General features: G+C 48.5%; 1 protein-coding gene and 1 long non-coding RNA gene across 3 annotated transcripts in view; one reads left to right on the top strand and one right to left on the bottom strand.

The window, feature by feature from the left end:
* Nucleotides 1–648: 648 nt before the first annotated feature.
* LOC140630566 (uncharacterized) lies at nucleotides 649–3,173 on the bottom strand. 2 transcript variants are annotated; one of them, XR_012028296.1, is made up of 4 exons: nucleotides 3,106–3,173; nucleotides 2,727–2,852; nucleotides 1,137–1,194; nucleotides 649–1,060 (listed from the first exon to the last, which is right to left on the bottom strand). It is a non-coding gene; the product is annotated as an uncharacterized lncRNA (long non-coding RNA). The 2 variants fall into 2 exon arrangements; XR_012028295.1 differs by having other exon boundaries at nucleotides 649–1,194.
* An 18,093-nt stretch (nucleotides 3,174–21,266) lies between these two features.
* The window catches only part of LRRC75A (leucine rich repeat containing 75A), a 42,255-nt gene continuing 39,583 nt past the window's right edge, over nucleotides 21,267–23,938 (top strand). The window contains exon 1 of the mRNA XM_072821014.1: nucleotides 21,267–21,552. Coding sequence (XP_072677115.1) covers nucleotides 21,301–21,552 — 252 coding nt within the window. The 5' untranslated portion in view covers nucleotides 21,267–21,300. The remainder of the gene's footprint in view (nucleotides 21,553–23,938) is intronic.

The raw sequence follows: 23,938 nt of genomic DNA, 5'->3' as shown, positions 1-23,938 counted from the left end.
CTGATGTGGGACTCGATCCCAGGACCCTGGGGTCATGACCTGAGCCGAATGCAGATGCTTAACCAGCGGAGCCACCCAGGAGCCCCTATGATTCCACTTATATGAGGTACCTAGAATATGGATCTGTCAGATTCAGAGACAAACCGTAGAAAAGTGGTTGCCAGAAGCTGAAAGCGGAGAATAATGAGGAGTTAGTGTGTAAGAGGTGCAGAGTTTTGGTTTTACAAGATGAGAAGAGTTCTGCAGGGGATGGTGGTAATGGTTGCACAACAGTGTGGATGTACTTGACACTCTTGAACCGTACACTTGGAAATGATTAAGATGAGGGACGCCCGGGTGGCTCAGCGGTTGAGTGTCTGCCTTTGGCTCAGGGCGTGATCCCGGGTCCGGGGATAGAGTCCCGCATCGGGCTCCCTGAAGGGAGCCTGTTTCTCCCTCTGCCTGTCTCTCATGAATGAATGAATGAATGAATGAATGAATGAATAAATAAATAAATAAATAAGAAAATGATTAAGATGACAAGTAAAAAATAATAAAAAATAAAAATTTAAAAAAGATGAAAATGAATAAGTAAATAAAGTGATTAAGATGTTGTGAATTTTATGTTATGTGTATTTTGCCACAATTAAAAAAAAAAGAAAAGGCGCATGACAGAAATTGCTGTTCGATAAACTTCTATTGAACAAACATTCTCCAGATCTACTGTTAGGCACTATTGCTTCCCAGAAGAGCTAGTTAGACATTGGCCCTGCCCTCAGAGCAGGGGCGAGTCAGACATCTAAAGGATGTGTGAAATAAAGTGCAAACAGAGTTCTGGGTGATAAAGGCTTATTTATCAATGACCTGAGGGGCACAGGGGGCGAATGGCCAGTTCCTCTCAGGTGGCCACAGTGAAAGCCAGGAAGGCTTTCCAGAAAGTATAAAATGTGACCTGAATCCTGACACCCTGAAAAAGTAGCCATCAAGCTTTGGGGTTCAAGAGGGAGAGATCTGAGCAATGCTGGGGGCCTGCCGTGTCCTGGTGCACTTGGCTCTGCTGGTTCTGGGTGGCAGAGGAGACCTGGAACAGCAGGAAATAAGGCTCAAAATGGAGCCGCAGAGGGTTTCTGGGCCTGGTGAGGCATTTGGACACTCACTGTAGACACTGGGAAGTAGACGATGAGAGATGTTGAGCAGGGGACAGACTCGGTTACACTGGAATGAGAACAATCAGGAGGCAACATAAGATCAGTGATCTTTTATTTGTTCATTGTTGTTTCCAGACTACATAGCAACTGGTAAATAGCCAAAAGTCTGGTGTTGTCAGGCCTGCTTAGAAAGAATGATACACGTGAGTCTGTGAATCTTCAAATGCTTACTCAGACCCAAATTGCTCATAATCGGAAGGAATACTTAGCTATTTGCACACAAATCTCAGTCTGACACAAACCTGTTACTTTGCACCACTCTGGCACCAGAGAACATTTCTCTACTCCTTTTCCTCACGGTGTTTCAAACTGGGCTATATTGATTATGACCTTGTATCTCCTTGTATCTCTAGTTCTTTAAGTAGCTTTAAAATTAAAAAGACATAACCATCTTCAAATAGTGTTCAAGAACCTTGCCCCACTGCCAATGAATTGGGAAATGAATACTTCATGCTGCCAGCTACACGCAGACCTAGAGTTCATTGTCTGGGACTACAGCCCAAACTCTGAGGCTCATCCCAAAGATCTCTATGGAATGTGAAGGAATAGCTGTCAGCTTAGCCAGAAGAGCTGTTTCCCAAGAAGTCAGAACATCATTGTTGGGTTTCTAGAAGATAAAGCAAACTACTGGCATCCTAATGCTTTGCTGGATGGTAGTACTACTTCCTGTACTACAAGGAAGTTTCACCAGTTTTCCAGGACAGCCCATTTCTGAAAACAAATATACTTCTTAGGCAACCCCCTTTTGTTTGCCATGTCCATAAAGAACAAGAACTTGCCAGATGCTTATACATACTGTCTCATGTTAGGCAAGATCTAAAACAAGCAAACAAAAACAACCCTTATTTCTCACAGAGATTTCAGAGACTCTGCATCAAATAACCCAGAAAATGTGTTCTTGCAAACAAGCTGCTATGGTTTTGAGATTTGTATTGAGTGAAGTGAAAAGAATTAACAGAGCGTGTCTCTAAGCACTTCTCTAACTGTGATGAGCACCTGCAGGCTCTCCGCTGTGATTCTCATCCAGGACCTGTAGAGTCTGAGGGCTGGGGTTTGTATCACTCAGTGCCCTCTGCAACTTGAAGTCAGCACCTCACCTAAGCAATTTTGTAAGCAAAAACTAGCAGCAACTTCGTGAGCTTTCCATGTGACAAAGTGTGGGCAGGTTATTTCACTGTGTTTCATCCCTCACTGACAGAAGGTTCTGACCCTGCTTTCATTGTCTAGAACAATGATTTTCACCTGGGGGTGATTTTGTACCCCCAGAGATATTTGGTAATGTCTGGAGACATTTTTGATATCATGATGGGGCTGGGGGAAGTGAGGGTAGGGGTGCTACTGGCATCAGGTGGGGAGAGGCCAGGGATGCTGCTAAACATCATAGAATGTTACAAGGCAGCCTCCCTCCCATCCCCAAAGAATTATATAGTCTAAAATGTCAGTAGTGTCAAGATTAAGAAATTTTAGTCTAGAATTAGAATCCAAACATTGGAGTGCCTAGTATTTAGTCCTCTCAGAGAATCAAACCTTTCAGGGTACCTTGGTGGCTCAGTTGGTTAAGCCTCTCCCTTCGGCTCAAATTATGATCCCAGGGTCCCGAGACCGAGCCCTGCATCAGCCTGCTTCTCCCTCTCCCTCGGTTGTTCTTGCTTATGTTCCCTTTCTCTGTCAAATATATAAATAAAATTGGAAAGAAGGAAGGAAGGAAAGAAGGAAGGAAGGAAGGAAGGAAGGAAGGAAGGAAGGAAGGAAGGAAGGAAGGAAGGAGAAAGAAAAAGAAGAAAAAGAAAGAAAGAAAGAAAGAAAGAAAGAAAGAAAGAAAGAAAGAAAGAAAAAAGAAAGAAAGAAAGAAAAAGAAAGAAAGAAAGAAAGAAAGAAAGAAAGAAAGAAAGAAAATCAGTCAAACTTTTCTGCCCACCAAAATCATTCCTCTTTGTAGTCAAGGGGGTGATAGCAAAGTGCAAGGTTAGACTGCACTTCCCAGCCTCCTTTGCGGTCTATTATGACCATGTGACTAGTTCTCACCAATAGAATGTGACTTGAAGAGACTGCCCGCTGAGGCTTCCAAGAATTGTCTTTCCCCTTCTGCTGGTGAAAGGTAGATGACAACTAGACTGTGTTGGAACCACTTATTGGATCCTGGGTCCCTGAGTCACCATATGGGAAAAAGCCACTAAGAACATTCAACTAAGAACATTCACTGCAATCTGGTATGTGAATGAGAAATAAACTTTTCTTGTATTTGAGCCGATACATATCTTTGGGTCTTTGGGTCATGGTCACTTAGCTCATCCCAGCTAATAAACAGCCATTTCCCAAAAATTCATTTTGGCCCTACATGCCTTGGGGAGCTGAGACCTCTGCATGGGGCAAACATGGTGGGGATCTTTGCCTCTAAGGTTAGCTTGGGCTTCCACTTCCTCTAACTAGTAGGGCTGTATGTGTCAAAGCCCACTGTTGAGGGGCCCCTGCTTTGCTTGGTGTAGCATTGACTCTAGGAGTAAATTGTGTTATGATCCCAGCTCTGTGTGACTTTGGTACATCAGCTGGAACCTCAATGGGAAGCAGCTTTAGCAAAAAGATAAAAAAGAAAAGGAAAAGAAAAAAAGAGGCTCAAGTAACCAAATCAGGAGTAGCATGGTAGACCTGGCTACCAGGACAGCAGGACTCTTTTTCTACCTCTTACCTCCACTGTTGGCTTCATTCTCTTTTTCCGCAGTTAAGCTTCACACAAAAGGAAAGAGGTACCACCATCCTTGAATTCATATCCTTACAGCTGCCAGGCCAGAGAAGAAGGGCCCTCCCTGCCTCCAGTTTGAAAAACTCCCAGGAGGGATTTGGGTGGAGCATTCCTGCCATGGCTGGAGCAGAATGTTATCAGAAGTGAGTAATGGGTGTTGCTCTGAAGGATACCGTAGCCAGATGAACATTCTATTAAGTTGAAGTCTTCCCAGTGGCCCATCTTGCCTCGGATCCCTGCTGCTCTGAGCCAGGGAATCAGGGTGCAGCCTCAGGGTGTGAGCATTTCAGAGAATTCTGTTCCCTCAACCCGTTCCCCCACAAATCCTACCATTGGCAGCAAGGGTTGTCCAAAATGTGACAGGAGAAAATTCTCTGTGTAAGATGTGATAAATCATAAAACATGATGGCTCCTGAAATCTGTATGCTAAAGTTGGAAATTTTTCAGCAAGATAAACCAACTACCATGTATCTCAATTAATTCCTCTCCAATTTCTACTGGCTCATCCTACTTTATTTTGTTCATGGCATTTATCACACTTGTTTCTTGCCCATCTCTCCTACTAGAATGTGAGCTCCCTGAGGGTTGGGATCTTGTGTGTTGGTCTCTGCCTTATTCCGCATGTTCAGCACAGGAGCCTGGCATGACACCTGCTTGTGATGTGCGTGCAAGAGAGTGCCTTTTGCCAATGTCTGCTGCATCTTCCTGAGGGTACTCCACTTTTTCTCCATGTGTGGTGACTTAGGTGTCTGTGGACACTTCCTTGAATCTACTCTTGCTTGCATCAACCCTTGCAAAAGCTCCTTGAAGTCTCTGGGATGAATGGCAGCTTTCTCCAAATTCCAGTGTGATTTCCCACCGCAAGTTCATCATTTCAGTGATAATCTCCCCCAGACAAGGGGATTCCTTGTCCCCTTGTCCAAGGGGACAAACAGAGGAGTCAAGCAGAGAAAGGCATAAACTGATAAGACAGTGGCTACTCTTCAGAGATGGTATTCATAGACTCACCTTCCAAGGTTTTTCCATGCATCCCATAAATATTTATTTGTGGGCAGGGGCTCAGGTCACTCTCTCAAACCCAAATTTCCAAGTCCTCATGTTGACCTGTCGGCAGCATTTGCCACCAGTGACTATTCTTTTCTATCTGGAACTTTCTCCATCTTTGGCTTTCACAGCACAATTGTCCTAAATTCTGCTTCTTCCTATTCTTGTTGCAGGGTGGACTGGGGAGACCCCAGGGCCCTGGCACCTTGACCCAACTGGTCCCAAAGGTGCCGCAGAGAGTTCTTGGTCTCGTCATGAGAAAGAATTCAAGGACAGATGTGCAACACAGCAGACAAGTGACATAAGTGGGAAAGCTTATTAAAGCGAAACACTCAGGATGCCTGGATGGCTCAGTGATTGAGTGTCTGCCTTTGGCTCAGGGTGATCCTGGGGACCTGGGATCGAGTCCCACATCGGGCTATCTGCAGGGAGCCTGCTTCTCCCTCTGCCTGTGTCTCTGCCTCTCTGTGTGTCTCTCATGAATAAATAAATAAAATCCTTTTTAAAAAAATAAAATAAAGCAAAACACTCTTGAGATGTGAAAACAAGGTAGCGGAGCGGAAGACGGAAGAAGAGAAGGAGAAGTGAGCAGGGCTGCACACCTCGGGTTGGGTTTCTATCTTTCATTGACAGTTGTCAACTAGGGGGCAGAATATTTATTACTTAGGGGATTACCTAGAGATGCAGTGTTTCATGCTTTTTCTGCCTTATTTGGTCAGGGGTTTCCTGTCAGGGCAGCCGCCATCTTGAGCCTGTCTGGTTTGATCTGGTTTCTTGTGGAGTGAGAGCTGGCCATGATTTCCTCGTTATTGACCTCCAGATATCCTGTTAGAACCTCACTAACTGCCTGCTCTAACAGTTTTGCCATTCTCCTGTTTGACCTCCAGATTCTCTTCAACACTTTCCCTTCCTCCTCCAGCAGGTGAAATGACACAATGTCCCACTAACGTGTCCTTGGCCATCTTCTCATCCCAGGTCACCTCATCCACTCACCTGTGTGTTCAATAACTGCTAAATGTGGTCCTTCCTGACTGCTCATGTCCAGTTAGATCAGGGTCCTGTGCTTCCACAACATGAGTCCCAAACTCAAAAGGTGAAGGACGGGAGTAATTTTCTCCCCACACCCTTACTTACTCCTCCAGCTTCTTCTCTTTCCCATCATGTTTCCCTGCCAACCATCCAACCTGTAACCAAGTCCTGCCAATTCTGCATCCTTGGCACTTCTCTGACCCTGTCTCTCCATCCTCACCACCCTCGCTTCAGTTCCAGCCTGCATCTCCATCTCAATACTTCCAGTTCTGCACCCCTATTAGCTACATCCACACCCCCTGTAGAATAGTCTTCCCATGGCACAACACTGTCATTTCACTCTCTGACTTAAACTTTCCAACACTTCAATACCTTGACTGCAGGATTAAGTGCCAGATCCTTATCACCCAAAGCCTTTCATGGCCAGGCCCCTGCTCACCTCTCAAACCACCCTTCCATCTCTTGCACCCATATTCCAACTCTATGGGACTACAGCAGGTGCCCCAAATGCCAAGCTACAGCATTCTACTTCCTCATTGCAGAATGCCTCCCCTTAGCCAACCTGGAAAATTCCACCCATATTTAAAATTTTATTTTTTATTGAGTAGTCTCTACCCTCACGGTGGGGCTTGCATTCATGACCCTAAGATGAAGAGTTGCATGCTCCACCAACGAGCCAGCCAGGCACCATCACCCATCTTTAAAAACCAGTTCACAGAACACCTCTTCAGGCCCCCTTCTTCCTTTGTGATTCACTGTACCCTGTGTTTATCTCCATTAGAGACCCTTTAACACTTTATTTCATGTATTTGATCACAAATCTTTCTGTTCTGCCAGACTATAAACTTCATGAGACATGGTAGGCTTTCAGTATATGTCCCATGAATATTATTTTTTAAAACATTTTATTTATTTATTCATGAGAGACACAGAGAAAGAGGCAGAGACACAGACAGAGGGAGGGAGAAGCAGGCTCCTTATGGGGAGCCCGATGCGGGACTTGATCCCAGACTCCAGGATCACGACCTGAGCCAGAGACAGACGCTCAAACACTGAGCCACCCAGTGCCCCTTGTCCCATGAATATTATACACACATGAACTCCACAAAAGGGGGACCTTGTTTGGTACATCGCTGTATCCTCAGAACCTAAAATAATGCCTGCTACAAAATAGCTATTCAACAGATATTTGTTGAATCTCTGAGTGAATACAAATAAAAATGTACACACCAAAAGTATATCATAGACACAAATTCTAGAGATGGACTTCCCAGGAGGCTATGAACCCATGGAATTTTTCTGCAAAGCAAGCCCAAGGAGACATCATTTCTCCTTCCCCTCAATGGCCAGATACCAGCCCAGCAACGTCAACTGCCTCCTGGGCCTCCCGGATGACTCACTGGAGAGCTTTCTTGGGGAGGAGTGGGAGGAGATGATGGTTGACAAAAATAACCACAAACACTTGAAGCATCATCAAGCCTCTGTCTCGGGGGTGAACAACAGGGGCGGATCTCAAGGTTTCTTCTAGGCAGAGCAAGGCAGAATGCATCCTTCCAGCGCAAGTGATTATCAAACCCTCACGTGGTCAGTCACACAAACCGAGAGTAAATGAAATTAAATAGCCCCTGCTCCTAAGCAGTCAGCCACTTGTGTTGTATGCACATGTTCTTTGTAAATTGTGAAGGAAACACACGTGAGCAGCGATTATTAAACAATATTAAGTTGGTAATTCCTTCTGTGTCTTTTAAAATTTTTACAAAGGGCTTTTCCTTTGTAAAATTCCATTGTCTCATTTGAGGATCACATCAACAGGGTGAGAAGGGCAATTTTACAGATGAAGAAAAAGACTCAGAGAGAAGCTGTGATTTACCCAGAGCATAATTTGCAAAGTGGTCCCAAGACCAGTAGCATCAGCATCACCTGGGAACTTGTTAGGTGTGAAATTCCGGCCTTACCCAGACCTCCTAAATCCGAAACTCTGACATGGGGTCCAGTAGTGCGTTGTAACAAGCCCTCCAGGTGATTCAAATGTACGCCCACTGATCAAGAGTGGGCAAGATTCAAATGATCAGTACCCACTGATCAAGAGTCTGCACATAGCAAGTTATAGGCTCTGGGTGAGAACCCAAAGATATCCTTAGGAAATATTCCTCACTGAGCTACTTGAATGTTAATAGCTAATAGTTTCCTGCTTTTACTTGCTTCATGAAGCCCTGCAAAGACCAGCTCCAGCTACATCTCAACCTCTTTCCACTCCACTCTGCCTCTCAGCCTCCTTTTTTTTTTTTTAAGATTTTACTTATTCATTCATGAGAGACAGAGAGAGAGGCAGAGACACAGGCAGAGGGTGAAGCAGACTCCATGCAGGGAGCCCGATCTCACCAGCCTCCTTAGGCATTCCAAATTCTTTTTTTGCCCCAGGACCTTCAGACATACTGTTTTCTTTTCCCAGAATGCCATCCCTCCTGGCTTGATTCACCTCACGTCAAGTACTACCACAGTGCTTAGCACAAGGTAAACACTCGGTAAACACCTATTAATAAATAAATCACAAACTAGAGCCAACTCAGAAGAAAAGGCCATTTTCTCCATTGCTACTTCCACTAAAAATGGCTATTCTAGGCTCTTCTTTGGCAGGGGCTAGGGGTGGGGGCGGATAAAGAGGGCAGTTAACAGTTTTTTTAATAACTGGGGTACCTAATGAAAGCTCCCACACAGGACTTGGTTTCTAAGGATAAGCACATCAATAGATCAAGCTGTAGTCAACAGACAACGAGGAGGGAAAGAAAACTGACTTTAGTTGAGAAAAGTAGAGTGATGGGACCCAGACAAGGGTGTGGCCTCCCTGAGACTCTTAATTGTGGTAAAAAACACATAACATGAAATCCTCTCTCAACATTTTTTTTACCTTCAACAAATTTTTAAGTGTACAGGATGGTACTCTCAAGTCTATACACTCTATGGAACAGCAAATCTCTAGAACTTTGTCATCTTGCACAACTGAAACTCTAATACTCATTAAATAAATAACTCCTTTTCACTCTGCCCTTCCCCCAGCCCCTGACAACCACCATTCTACTTCCTGTTTCTAGAAGTCTGGCTATGTTACATACCTCATATAAGTGGAATCATATAGTATTTGTCTTTTTGTGACTGGCTTTTTCCACTTAGCATAATGTCCTCAAGGTTTCTTCATGTTGTAGCATACAACAGGATTTCTCTCTTTTTTAGGGCTGAATATATTCCATTGCATGTAAATACTACCTGTTCTTTATCCAGTCATGCATTGATGGATTGGATTGCTTCTACCTCTTGGCAATTGTGAATAATGATGCCAGGAACATGGGTGTGCAAATATTTCTTTGACAACTTGTTTTCAGTTCTTTAAATAAATATCCAGAAATGGGATTGCTGGGTCACTTCGTGCCTCTAGTTTTAACTTTTTGAGGAGCCACCATACTGTTTTCCATAGCGAATGCACCATTTCACATTCCCACTGGCAGCGCACAAGGCTTTCAGAGTCTCCATATTCTTGATATCTCTTGTTATTTTCTCCTTTTGTTTTTGATACTAACCATCCTTGTGGGCATGAAGCGGTATCTCACTGTGGTGTTTCTCTAATGACTAGGGATTTTGAACACCTTTTCATCAGCCATTTGTATATCCTCTTTGGAGAAATGTCTGTTCAAGTCCTTGGCCCAATTTTTTTTTAAGATTTTATTTATTTATTCATGAGAGACAGAGAGAGGCAGAGACACAGGCAGAGGGAGAAGCAGGCCCCATGCAGGGAGCCCGATATGGGACTCGATCCCAGGACCCCGGGATCACGCCCTGAGCCAAAGGCAGACGCTCAACCGCTGAGCCACCCAGGCATTCCTTTGGCCCATTTTTTAATCAGGATTTTTTTGTTAAGATTTTTATTTATTTATTCATGAGAGACACAGAAGGAGGGAGGGAGAGACACAGGCAGAGGGAGAAGCAGGCTCCATGCAGGGAGCCCGATATGGGACTCAATCCCAGGTCTCCAGGATCAGGCCCTGGGCTGAAGGCAGCGCTAAACTGCTGTGCCATCTGGGCTGCCCGGCTTTTTGTTTTTGTAGCCATATGTTTAAACCTTCTATCTGGCTTTTGATTCTGCCATTTATGAAGTAGTGCATGTCAGGTAGTATGTAAAGCCAGTAACACACAATCTCATTTTATCCTCGCAACAACCTTGAAGGGCAGGTACAATAAGAATTCATATTTCACAGATGGAGTACCAAAGCCCAGAGAAGTTAAACCACCTACTGAAGGTCACACAGCTGGTAAGTGATTGAGCAGGAAGTTACAACCAGGCCTGTGTGAGTCAAGTCCTGGCTCATAACCCTGAAGCTCTCACCATCTGTACCACTACAGCAGGTTAAGAAGGAAGTTGGGACAGGGTCCTGTGACAAGTCACATGGGTCTCTCCCTATGGCCCAGGATACAGGGAAGAATCTCAGGTTGGGGGCTGGGAGCCTGGGATCTACTAGTCTCCAACTAGCTAGGGAGCATCCAGCAAAGTCATGCCATCGCACTTGGCCTCTGACAGTACTGAGAGTACTGAGACAGATTATGGATGGGGAAGAGCTTTGTAAAGTCATAACATGCATCAGAACGAAGTGAAGTGCTGTTTGGATTTTCAAGACTGATGCATAGATCATGCCTGCATCTCCCAGCATTTCAAAACTTGGGATTGTCTCCTGGCTGGTTGCTCACAGAGAGTCTGGGGCGGTGAAGGTCTTGCTTTCTGATGTGTCTCCTCAGATACCCACAGCACCCGCAGAGAGGGCAGGGAGTTGAAGACCAGTGTTGGCCCCTCGTGGGGACTGTCCTCTATTGCCTGGCAGTGTTAATGTGGCTCTTCTCATGCCAACGCATGAAACAGGGAAGAGCACAGTGTGCGAGCACAGGCAGAGAACAGTGATCTCCCCAAGATGTCCACATCCTAGGGAACAGGACATGGGAATATGTTACCTTACAGGACAATGGGACACTGCAGATGGGATTAAGTTAAGGATCTTGAGATGGGAAGATTATCTTGGAATACCCGGGTGAGCCTGATGTAATCACAAGAGTCCTTTTTTTTTTTTTTTTTTTAAGATTTATTTATTTATTTATTCATGAGAATCACAGAGAGAGAGGCAGAGACACAGGCAGAGGGAGAAGCAGGCTCCATGCAGGAAGCCTGACATGGGACTCAATCCCAGGTCTCCAGGATCACGCCCTGGGCTGAAGGCGGCGCTAAACCACTGAGCCAACTGGGCTGCCCACAAGAGTCCTTTAAGAGGGAAGTAGGGGGGCGCCTGGGTGGCTCAGTGGTTGAACCTTTGTCTCTGGCTCAGGTAGTGATCCCAGGGTCCTGGGATCAAGTCCCACACTGGATTCCCTGTGGGAAGCCTACATTTCCCTCTGCCTGTGTCTCTGTCTCTCTCTCATGAATAAATAAATTAAATCGCAAAAAAAAAAAAAAAAAAAAAAAGAATAAGAGGGAAGTAGGAAGGTCAGCGAGAGGAGATGTGACAACAGAAACAGAGATCCAAATGATGTAATTGCTGGAAGGGGAGCATGAGCCAGGGAATGTGGGCACCCTCTAGAAGCTGGGAGAGGACACAGATGCTCCTCATAAGCCTCCAGAAGGAATGAAGCTCTGGCAACACCTTGATTTTACCCAGTAAGACCCATGTTGGACTTCTGACCTCCAGAACCGGAATTTAATAAAATTATGTTCATTTAAGCCACCAAGTTTGTGGTGATTTGTTACAGCAGCAATAGGAAGTGAATACAATAGTCCAATAAAAAATGGACAAAACACATGAACAGGCATTTCACAGAAAAGGAAGTGCATGTGCCGGCAAACGAAGAGATAGTCAACATCATGGATTGTCTTAGTCAGCTCGGGCTGCCATAACAAAACGTCATGGACTGGGTGGGTTAGAATAGAACACCCCATTCCAAAAGGGGGGAAAAGGAAAAAGGGATGGGGTGACAGGTACTGAGCAGGTCCAAAACCTAGATATTTTGTGATGGCAGCCTAAGATGATTAGGACACCAGTTATTGAACAGATACAAATTAAATCTCCAGCGAGATTCCATTTTAATTGGCAAAGTAATGGGGTGAAAAAATGGAATACATCTATAAATAATCAGCATGGGGGAGAAGAAGATACAGATCCTGGGAGAGATCCCTCATATGGTGCTGGGAGTGGGGCAGCACTTTGGTGGGAAACAATCCAGCATTAATTCTAAAGCTAAACACTTCCACTCACAGCTATACCAGGTGTGTGACAAGAACACACAAGACCAATAATAATAATAATAATAATAATAATAATAATAATTTTAAAAAAAAGAACACACAAGACCATTCATAGAAGCATTCTCCACAATAGCAAAAGGCTGGACAGAACTGGAATGGCCATTGGTGGGAGAATGTAGAAATAAACCAAGGAATGCTCTTATATGGACTACTGTACACCAATAAAATGAAAGAAATACAGCGACACGGAGCAACAGGGATGATACTTACCAATGCAATATTCGGTGAAATTACATAGGGCAGCATACCATTTGATGAAGTTAAAAACAACGGAAATGAGGGGATCCCTGGGTGGCTCAGCGGTTTGGGGACTGCCTTCAGCCTGGGGCTTGATTCTGGAATCCCGGGATCAAGTCCCACATCAGGCTCCCTGCATGGAGCTTGCTTCTCCCTCTGCCTGTGTCTCTGCCTCTCTCTCTCTCTCTTGTGAATAAATGAATAAAATCTTTAAAAAAATAAATACAAACAATGGAAATGAGAAATAATGGCCCTTTAGGAACACATATGAATGCAGTACAACTCCCTACAGGATGTGGAAATAGAAGAAATGGGGCAGCCCGGGTGGCTCAGCGGTTTAGCACCGCCTTCAGCCCAGGGCATGATCCTGGAGACCCGGGATCGAGTCCCACATCAGGCTCCCTGCGTGGAGCCTGCTTCTCCCTCTGCTTGTGTCTCTGCTTCTCTCTCTCTCTCTCTTTCTGTGTCTCTCATGAATAAATAAATAAAATCTTTAAAAAAATAAATAATACAAAGAGGAAAGCAGGGAATGATGAACATGGGAATCAGGAGTTGGGACAAAGGGCTGGAAGAGAACCCTATGATGAAATCGTTGGCTTGGCTTTGTTCTGTTTTGGGTTCGCAGGTACTGATTACATAACCTCACTAAATAGCTAGATTAAAGCAAGCCATGCATGGAGCAGTGGAGAAATAATTAAAGAAGCAGAGGGGAAAAAGCATGAAGTCAGCTTTGTACACAATTCTCAGTGGCACTAGGTGGATGCCTCCCTCTGATGTCCCGTTTGCTTGGAGATACTTGGAACTCACGGAGACCTAGGCCCTTGCCCTGCACGGGCTCTCCTCCTCATGAGAGGCCATTTCTTTCATCTGCGTTCCTGACCATCTGAGAGTGTCCGTTCTCAGAAAAGCCCTGGGCAACGTGTCCCAGGCTTCGAGGTTCCTGAGAAGAGATAGTCTAATGTTTGGGATCTCAAAGAGGTAGTCTGCTTGTACCAACAGACTTTAGACTAAAATGTAGGGGCTCACATTCATCTCTGGTACATGTCATCATCAGGGAACCTGATGCATTTACATGGTGACCAAAAGAAGGCACAGGTTTTGGGAGAGGTAGGCTAGCTGGACACCCCAGAAAAGACGAGTTCGAAAGAAAATGAACTGAGAGGGGTAGTTCAGTGGTTTAGTGTCTACCTTTCGCTCAGGTTGTGATCTCAGGGTCCTGGGATCGAGTCCCACTTCGGGCTCCCTGCAGGGAGCCTGCTTCTCCCTCTGCCTTTGTCTCTGCCTCTTTCTCTGTGTCTCTCATGAAAAAAATAAATAAAATCTTAAAAAAAGAAAGAAAGAAAGAAAGAAAATGAATTAAGAGATAGGGGCCCCTTTGGTGCATGTGTTCCCACACACATACGTGTGTGTGTGCGTGCCCGCGTGTGCTTTCAGTGTTCCCACAGGGCCAGTTCTTTCAGTGATGCCTTAAATTCTTCAGAGTCAAGAAATGGTTCTGTCCCCTTTGCAGCCTTAATGAGACCTCAGGAGAGAATTTACTTCCTTCCTGCCCCTGTCCCAGCTCTTCTCAAAGTATTGTCCCCAGCCACACCTGACTGGCAGCATTAGTATCCCTGGGAACTCATTTAAAATGTCACTGTTCCTGATTTACTGAATCAGAGACTCTGAGGGGGGTGCTCGGGGGAATCTGTGTTTTAACAACCCCTCCAGGGCACTCTGAGGGCTCCTCAAGGTTGAGAATCACTGGTTGATCTATCCCATCCTGGCCTCCTGGTGTCATCTCGTTCCCTGATGATATTCCACAGGTCATGGCTTCCAGGACCTACTACTGTCACCTAACTTGCCCCAAGAAACCCCAACACTGGTTAAACTAATCTCTCTCTTCTTGGCTCTGGTGTTGAGCTGCCAGGAGCTGCGGGAGAAAACCTCATGCAAACAAGATTCCCTCTAGCTCCCACCTGCCGCCTCAGCAGAAGGCTGCCAACCCGTCGTCCATCTCACCCCGTGACCCTGCCTCCATCTATCCCAGACAGCTCCCTGACCCATTCCTGTCAGCTGAGATCCCACCACTGGCGTCCTGCCTTCTCCTCTGGCATTTGAGCAGGTAGTTTCTGTGTCATTGAAAAAGAAAAGAAAAAAACTAAGACCCATTCTGGGTCACCTCCCACTCACCTTACCAAGGGCTTCAGGCCCTGGGCCTCCTGTCCCACACTCTTACCTGAGTCCTCTCCCCAGATTCAAAGACAAACAGCAACTACATGGCAACAACATTTCAAACAGAAGTGTTTAACATATACATTGAACATCTGTATTCTCTAAAGCAGTGGGGACTTGGTTTCGAATTCCAGATCTTCAGTTACTGTCAAGGAGGCACTGGCCAAATTCTTTTTTTTCTGAACTACAGCTTCTCTTTAAAGAGGGACATCATAACACTTTTTTGTATGGTTATTAAGAAAGTGATAAATACAATCAATGTAGAACCCATCAAGTTTCAATATAGAACCAATCAAGAGACTGACGTACCGGAAAAAAGTATTTACTGGTGGATCCATATGTTAGATATTTTGATTTCAACATTCACATAACCTGACTTGAAACTCCATTGGGCACTTCAAGTTCCTACAACATGAGCAGAAACTCATGAATTGAAACTCATGAAACTTGAAATGAATGTTCAAAGGGAAATCATAATGTGAATTCCTTAATTCCAGGTTTGAAGATGAGAAAAGGCCAGTGCTTCCCATGATACAAAAATTACTTGCTTATGGGGCACCTGGGTGTCTGACTTGATTTCGGCCTAGGTCATGATCTTGGCATGGTGAGACTGAGCCCCAAGTTGGGCTCCACGCTGGGCATGGAGCCTTCTTAAGATTCTCTCTCTCCTCCTGCTCCTTACCACCCTCCATCACCCCTGTGCACACCTGTGCACTCTCTCTCCTTCTCTATGAATAAAAAAATAAATACATACATACATAAAAATAAAAAGTACTTGCTCAAAAGAGAATGGCCAAAAAGATAAATTCCATGATCTTCTCTTAATAAAGTGATCTATTTCCCTTTAAAAAACAACAACAAAAGGGCACCTGAGTGGCTCAGTTGGTTAAGCTTCTGCCTTCAGCTCAGGTCATGATCCTGGGGTCCTGGGACAGAGGCCTACATCGGGCTCCCTGCTCAGTGGGGTGTCTGCTTCTGCCTCTGCCCCTCACCCCTTCTCGTGCACTCACTCTCTCTCTCTCGAATAAATAAAATATTTTTTTATTTTTTAAAAAATTGTTTTTTAACAAACATAAACAATTATCTTTGTGGTTCATTAAATCATGTTGTTGAGCACCTGCCATGTACAGAATTCCTGGCACTAGGCTAACACAATGGAGGCAGCATGTGTTTTGTTTTGTTTTTTTCATTCAAGTATTTTCTGAGTTCCTCCACCATGCCAGGTGTTGACAGACGTCCTGCCCTTGAGATGCTTATAGGTCATTACAGTTACGTCTGGCACAGGCTGTGCGACTTGAAGAACATGAAAGATAGACACCTAACTTTAGCTGGTGGGAAGCAGGAGAAATTCAGAAGCCATCCATGAGGAAGTGATACCCAAGTTTAGTCTAAAGGATGAGACCAATGAGGAGATGAAGAAGGATGCTCCAGGCAGAACAGCACAGGCCAACGAACAGTAGATCATTGTACAAGATATGCTATGGTATTCGCAGGGAATTAGAGTCACTGGATCTTCAGGGATGACTAGGCATCTCTTGAGGGGGTGATGGACATCCCCCAGGAAGACCATGCTGTGTGTGCAAAGTGCAGTGTGCGCCATCTTGGGAGAGGTGTAAGCCATATGGAATGATGGCCGAAGCATAGGGTATGAGGACCGTGTAGCACCTGGCAGACTTGATTGCCATGTTAAGTAGTTTGGACCTAAAGTGATAGGAATTACTGAGGAGGGGAGAGAGAGAGAGAGAGAGAATGAGAGAGAGACAGAGTTAGTTGCCTTTATAGTCATGGCTCCAACCACCACATGGGAGACATGCTGGAAAGAGCAACTAGAGGTGGGGAGACACATTAGAAAGAAGACTATTGTCATCCAATGATTGGGGTGAAAAGTGACAGATGCTCAACAAGGCAGTGGCCATAGGACACCATATTTAAACAGCTGGATAAATGATACAAAGTAACATTAACAACATACGCTTCTGAATCAGACAGACCTAAGTGTGGACCCCAGTCCTGCCCCTCACCATCTGTGAGCAAGTTCAGCTAACCTCTCTGAGATTCCACTGCTTCACCTGTGAAGTCAGGACAATGACGAAACAGACCTCACAGCTGTCAAAAGGGTGACAGTGCACAATATACACAAGGAACACGGCCTGAGCCCGACCACACAGTGAACGTGCATGAATGAAAGCCACTGTCCTTAGCATCATTAACTGGATGTGGTTGACCAGATGCAGAGCCTGAGAGAGACCAGAGACCACAATGACTCCAGGGTCTCTGGCTGACCGCAACTAACAGAAAGCAGAGAGAGGAGTAGGCAGGTGGGGAATGAGGCCTGGAAGAAGATGTACTCATTTGTTGAGTATGAAGTGCCCACTGTTGGAAAAGCTAATTCTCCAATCGTTTGCACTCTGCACCTTGCCATGTCGCCAAGAGGGCAAGACCCTGGCCGCTCTTTACCGGGGCCGCTTCTCAGTATTGTCTTTGCAGCAAGCAACCTTGAGAGACAAGGTGGTATCCCCCTTAGGCCTGCTTATTGCTTCCTACACGAGCTATGGATTCCCAAGCTTGGTGTTCCTCGGTGATGCAAATCCACTGCTTGTAGAGCTGGGCCCATCATGCTGCCCCCATGGGACTCCAAGGCAAGGGGAATTGATGCAATATGCTGTTGTTCATGCCATGCGCCATATGTGCCTGAGTAATACAGTCTCGGACCTGGGAGTCTCGTCTTCTGCCGGCATCGATGAATCGATGACAGGTTAACTTATTAACTTCTAAGTTGGAAAGAGAAACTTAAGAGTCATCAGTGTGTGCATAGCAGGTAAAGCCATGGGTATAAAAATGACATCGCCTGGGAAGAGGTCAGGGGCATGCCCTGGGTAATGCCAACATGGAAAGGATGAGGATAAGAAAAGGAGCTCCCAGATGACCTCAAGAAAAAAACCTAGAGGGGAGTAGTGCCTTACAAGCCAAGTGAGTAACATTGCAATCAAAACAAAGTAGATGGAGCCTCGGTGTCCATCGAAAGATGAATGGATAAAGAAGATGTGGTCTATGTATACAATGGAATATTCCTCAGCCATTAGAAACGACAAATACCCACCATTTACTTTGACGTGGATGGAACTGGAGGGTATTATGCGGAGTGAAATAAGTCAATTGGAGAAGGACAAACATTATATGGTCTCATTCATTTGGGGAATATAAAAATTAGTGAAAGGGAATAAAGGGGAAAGGAGAGAAAATGAGTAAAAATATCAGTGAGGGTGACAAAACATGAGAGACACCTAACTCTGGGAAACGAACCAGGGGTAGTGGAAAGGGAGATGGGCGGGGGGTTGGGGTGACTGGGTGATGGGCACTGAGGGGAGCACTTGGTGGGATGAACACTGGGTGTTATGCTATATGTTGGCAAATTGAACTCCAATAAAAAATAAATAAATAAAATAAAATAAAATAAAATAAAATAAAATAAAGGGAGAAAAAAAACAACAAAGTAGACAGCAGGAAGAGATACTGCTTAAAAGTCAAATAAGATGAAGCCTGGGGGCTCTGGGGTGGCTTAGTAGGTTAAGCGTCTGAGTCTTGATATTGGCTCAGGTCATGATCCCAGGGTCCTAGGATAAAGCCCCATATCAGGCTCTGTGCTCAGGGAGGAGTCTGCTTCTCCGTGTCCTTCTGCCCCTCTTCCCTGCTCATGCTTTCTCTCTCTCAAATAAATAAATAGAATCTTAAAAAAAAATTCTCTCTTTCCCTCTCCCTCTGTGCTTTGCACATATGCGCAGTCTCTCTCTCTGAAAGAAAGAAAGAAAGAAAGAAAGAAAGAAAGAAAGAAAGAAAGAAAGAAAGCAAGCCACTGAACTTAGCAACTAGGTCACTGGCAGAGACATTTCAATGACATAGTGTGGCCACAGTGGGCGAAGAGTGAATGGAAGTAAACATCTTCAATAAATATGTTTCCAAAAAGCTTAGCTGGAAAGGAAAGAGAGAGGTGTGGCACTGGTGACCAGAGGGGACGGGGCAAATGAAAGTTTTCTCTGTAAACAGATGGATGAGATTTGAGCAGATTATATGCTGAAGAGAACAAGCCAGGAAAGAGGGCAAAGCTGAGTAAAAAAATAAGAGCAGGGACACCTGGGTGGCTCAGTGGTTGAGCATCCACCTTTGGCTCAGGTCATGATCCCGAAGTCCTGGGATTGAGCCCCACATTGGATGCCCGCAGGGAGCCTGCTTCTCCCTCTGCCTATGTCTCTGCCTCTGTGTCTTTCATGAATAAATATATAAAACCAATAAATACATAAATAATAAGAGCCAGAAGAAGAAAGATGGAATCAGGTCTCTGAAGAAGACGAAAAGGATGACTTTCAGATGCCAGGTGAGGGACTGGCAGGGACCCTCCTCCACCGAGATGGCATATGCCTTCAAGGAGGCCAACCTGCCAGCTCAGACTGTGGCCTGCCTCCAGGTGGGTGGAGTCCATGGTCCCTAGGGAGAGGTCTGGTAGGCAACTGTCCCTGGCGCCCACCTTGCCTGGCAGACCTGCAGACCAGAGATGAGAGGCACCCTTCCCAGCCCGGGGTTCTTTGGAGATGCCAACAGCTGTGTTCTATGCACAAAAGGTCCAGGCTGGTTTGGAAGGTGTTGTTCTCAGGCCTGTGAAGCTTCCATGGAGCAGGGTGTCCAAAGGAAAAGGAAGCCTGGGATCCCTGGGTGGCGCAGCGGTTTGGTGCCTGCCTTTGGCCCAGGGCGCGATCCTGGAGACCCGGGATCGAATCCCACGTCGGGCTCCCGGTGCATGGAGCCTGCTTCTCCCTCTGCCTGTGTCTCTGCCTCATTCTCTCTCTCTCTCTGTGACTATCACAAATAAATAAAAATTAAAAAAAAAAAAAAAAAAAAGGAAAAGGAAGCCTGTTGGGGGAGATACAAGCTTCATCCTCCAGGTACCCGGGGTTGGCAGAGAAAACATCTGTGGGAAGACCCGGTGGTGCTCACAGAGTAGGGATAGGAACTGTCCTTTGCAGAACACCTGCACTCTGCTTGGAGCTCCTGCACCCCCTCATTTTACTCCCCCAATTCCTGACATAGTGTTCTTACCTGAATGTGACAGAGGAAGGAGCTGAGGACTTGCCTGATGCTCAGTGCTCAGTGTGTGCCGGGCTCCAGCTCTCTCTGACTCGGGAACTGCTCTTGTGTCCCTGTGGCTCACACTGTCCTCTCCATTAAAGCAGCTGCCAGCACCTGGGTCAGGGCAAGTGCACACCACTGCGCGCCCTGCTGCAGCCCCTGCAGGTGACACCAGGGCTACGACCACCGCCTACCAGCATGCTCTCTGTGCTCTGTGGCAGGGAGGGTCCCCCAACGGCCTTAGCCCTCTCTCTGGCAGGGCCCTGGTTGGCTTCCCAAGCACCATCAGACCTTCCCAAGGTTTGATCCCTTAGGGTCTAGTCCTGGCAGAGGGAGGGGGCCAGCAAGGCTGTGCAGTTGGGCCTCCCTGCAGGCACACCTCTGCTTTTCTTGCAAGGACCCAGGGAACTTTCTCCAGGGCAGTGAATAAGAACACGAGGAGACAGTAGTTCTTCACACCTTGATGGTCCAGACCCTTTAAGAGCCTAATGGAAGCACCAGACGGACTTTCACCATAAAAGGGCACGCACACAACACACAACCTTGCACATAGTTTCTAGCTTGTGCACCAACCACCCTGCCATCACCCGGCCCTCCCCCTGTCCCCTCCACGGCAGGCGAGGTGTCACAGGAGCAGAAATCAGAATCAGCCCAGAGGCTGGCTAAAAATGCAGATCCCCAGGCCCCACCGTGGAGATTCTCATTCTGGGGTCTGGGGCCAGGCCCAGGGGCCTGCGGGTTTCACCAGCATCTCAGAGCACTCGGGCGCCGCCGAGGCGCAGAGGAGCCCACTTTGGGACACCCGACTCTGGGGCTGCGACCCCACCCCTCAAGCTGCAAAGTTTCCCGGTCTCGTCGGGCTCACCCTCGCGCGCGGTCGTGGAAGCCGCTGGGGACCCTGCGGGGACCTGCAGCGAGGATCCCCGTCGCCCGCGCGCCCCGGCCCCGGGTGGCGCCCCCGCGGCGGCCGGCAGGGGGCGCGGTGCCGGGGACGCCGCCGCGGGGACGCCCGGAGGCCCCCGCCGGGAGGGAGAGGGGCGGGGAGCGCAGGGGAGGAGGGGCGGGGGGCGCGCGGCGGCGGCGCGGAGCCGGGCGCGGGCGCGGGCGCGGGCGCGGGGGCGGGGGCGGGCGCGGGAGCCCGAGCCGGGGGCGGGGCGGGCCGGGGCGGGGCCGGCGGGCGGCGAGCGCCCGGGGAGCGCGCCCGGGGAGCGCGGAGGGAGGAGCGAGGGGAGCGCGGGCAGCCGCTCGCCCCCGCCCCCGCGCCGCCCGCGCGCAACAGTTCCCCCAAAGTTGGCGCGCGGGAGGCGGGCGCGCCCGGGCGGCCGAGGGGCGGGCGGCGGGCCGGGGCCGCGGCGTCGCGGCCGGGCGCGGGCAGGGCGGGCGGCGGCGGCATGGGCACCCGGCAGACCAAGGGCAGCCTGGCCGAGAGAGCCAGCCCCGGCGCGGCGCCCGGCCCCCGCCGCGAACGGCCGGACTTCTGGGCGTCGCTGCTGCTGCGCGCCGGGGACAAGGCGGGGCGCGCGGGCGCGGGCGCGGGGCTGCCCCCCTACCACCGGCGCGTCGGCATGGTCCAGGAGCTGCTGCGGATGGTGCGCCAGGGCCGGCGGGAGGAGGCGGGGACGCTGCTGCAGCACCTGCGCCAGGTGAGCGCGGGGCGGGGGGGCGGGGGGCGCCGGCCGCGGGAGCACCCGCCCCTGGCGGAGCAGGCCCGGAGCGCCGAGGGCACCGCCCAGGGCCCCCTCTGGCGGGGATGCAGCGGGTCTGGCAGCAGGTGCCTGGCGCTCCCGCTGAATTTGAGGCCTCGGGGCGGGGCGGAGGAAGGCTGGCCCGGTGAGGCCCGGCCGAAGGGGACCTGTTGGAATAATGTCCCCGCTTCTCTCCTCCACGGGCAGGGAGGGAGGCAGGTCCCAAGGATGGTCGGTGGGCGCGGTGCGGGGAGGGATGCCCGGGCTGGGCCACGGCGCTTGTCTTCCCCTCTCTCGGCTGGCAGTCACCGAGGGTCCTCCAGGAATGCGCAGCCGTGGGTTTCCCCAGGGGGAGTCCAAGGGCACAGCCGTGGGGCTGGTGAGGTGCGAGTCCCGAGGTCATTTGCCCACCGGGGAGGCATCCTGGACTGCGGCTGAGGTGGGAGACAGCGTGGATCTCCCTGGCTTACTTCGACGGGTGCTCAGCCCCGAGCCCCTGCTGAGCGGTGGAGAGGAGGGAGGGGGCAGCTGGCTGGGTTTCTGCGTGAGTACCTGGCTGCAGGAGCTGCAGGAACTTCAGGAGGCGGCCGGCACTTCTGCCTTCAGCCTGTTCCTGTCCCTGTCCCATTGGTTACGGCCTGACTTTGCAGATCCAGCCAGTCCCCTTTGCTTTGGGGCTGCCCTGGACCGATGCTGTCATCCACCTCTCTGCTCGTTTTCCTCCTTCACTTTCTTTTGAGAGAGGGGAGGAGGTCCCCTGTTCCGTGGATTTTATTGAGTGAGAGAGACAGGAGGGTACCCCTCTTGCATCACTGTCAAGTTGTCTTGGCCCAGCTTTGGGGGCTGACCAAGTCCAGGCCCCGTATTCCTGTTCCATTGACCCCATTAGTGGTGGGGTCCACTGCAGAACCCAGGAGGGGGGACCTCAGGTGGCCTTTCTGAAGTTTTTCTATCACCAATGAAAGAGGCTGCAATAGCGCCTTCCTTGTAGAAGCTCCAAAACTCTAATCAGACACACATCCCTCCAGGATTGTGTGGCACCCTTCCCCCACGCACACACCTTTTGTGTCTGGAGTGCTGTTCCCAAGGTGCGTGCTGCACAGGGAGAAGAACGAAGCAGAGGCTTGAGTTCTTGGGAAAAGATGTGGGGCTACTGCTCCTGCCTTCCTTTATTCCAAACAACATCCAGAATAATCCCTGAGATGCTGCTGGATCCCTAGGTTCTTCTCTGAATTGAATCATCAAAGAAAGATGACATTATGCACAAGGTAACTTTAACAGTTGTGTATTTCTGTGTCTTTTGAAAATTGGAAACCAGTGTCTGGCCTCTGTGGAAACTCTTATGCTTTCAAACAGAATGATGCATTTTCCAGACCCTTGTATCCCATTTTGCACCCTAGACAGTAAGAAGGTTCTACTACTGATCATGTGTCGTTCCCCCCAGCACCAGGGCGAGCGCTTCAGGGGGGTACAGGGGAACGGAGAGGGCTGACAGGTGGGGGTCAAGACAAGCCCTGCTTAGAGGGAAAAGAACAGAGTAAAGCCAGCATTCTCGAGGGCCATTTGCCTACGGCCCGCAGGAGTTCGCACACACCTTGTCTCCTCCAGTCCCTCTGAAACTGAGTGTGGTTCCCCATCCTGAGGCTGAACTTCTCCCTGGTTTTTTTGAGAGTAGGTAAGTTCCTGTGGCCTCACAGGGTCCTGAGACAGGGAGCATTTCCTGAAAAATGTTGGTCTTGTTTGTGGCCTGACACTCTTCTCAGGGGCAGGCCTGGAAGGGCTGTGGGGGGGGCAGGATGGGGTTCATCAGACTTTCCCCTTTTCTGTGAAAGCAGCAGGATAATATGCCTTCCAGCTCTTGTGTGTCGGGCCCCCTTGACCTCTGGCTTGTGGGTGAGGTCTGTAGGTCTCTTGGGAGTCAGCATGGGCCTGCCCCAACGGGCCTGCCCTGTCACCTGGAACCTACAGATCAGGGCTTCTTCAGGAAATGGTCAGGGCCCTGGGTGGTGTGAGAGCACCTGGGAGCCCCTGGTGCCCAAATGTCCGTGAGACACAGAGAAGCGGTTTTCTAGGACCCTGATGCTCTTTAGAGGAATATTGAGCTGGATCTGTGCTGTGCACTGAAGTGGCTCTTTCTCCCAAATTGCATTTTCCTTTCCAGTTTGCTCCTCTGATCTGGAGGTGGTGATGTTCAGAAAGGGAATGAGCAGCCACTGAGAGACAGGAAGTCACCCGGGGTCAGGCCAGGTAGAACATCTTTAGTAAGACAGGAGGCAAAGATGGGTGAATGCAGAGCTCAGGGGGTGCAGTCCTGCGGGGATGCTGGCCCAGCCCCTCAGGGCAG

This window comes from Canis lupus, chromosome 3 (assembly GCF_048164855.1).
Source record: "Canis lupus baileyi chromosome 3, mCanLup2.hap1, whole genome shotgun sequence".
Lineage (NCBI taxonomy): Eukaryota > Metazoa > Chordata > Mammalia > Carnivora > Canidae > Canis > Canis lupus.
The sequence above is the reverse complement of the archived record's forward strand: the minus strand, read 5'-3'. Positions and strand labels throughout refer to the sequence as shown.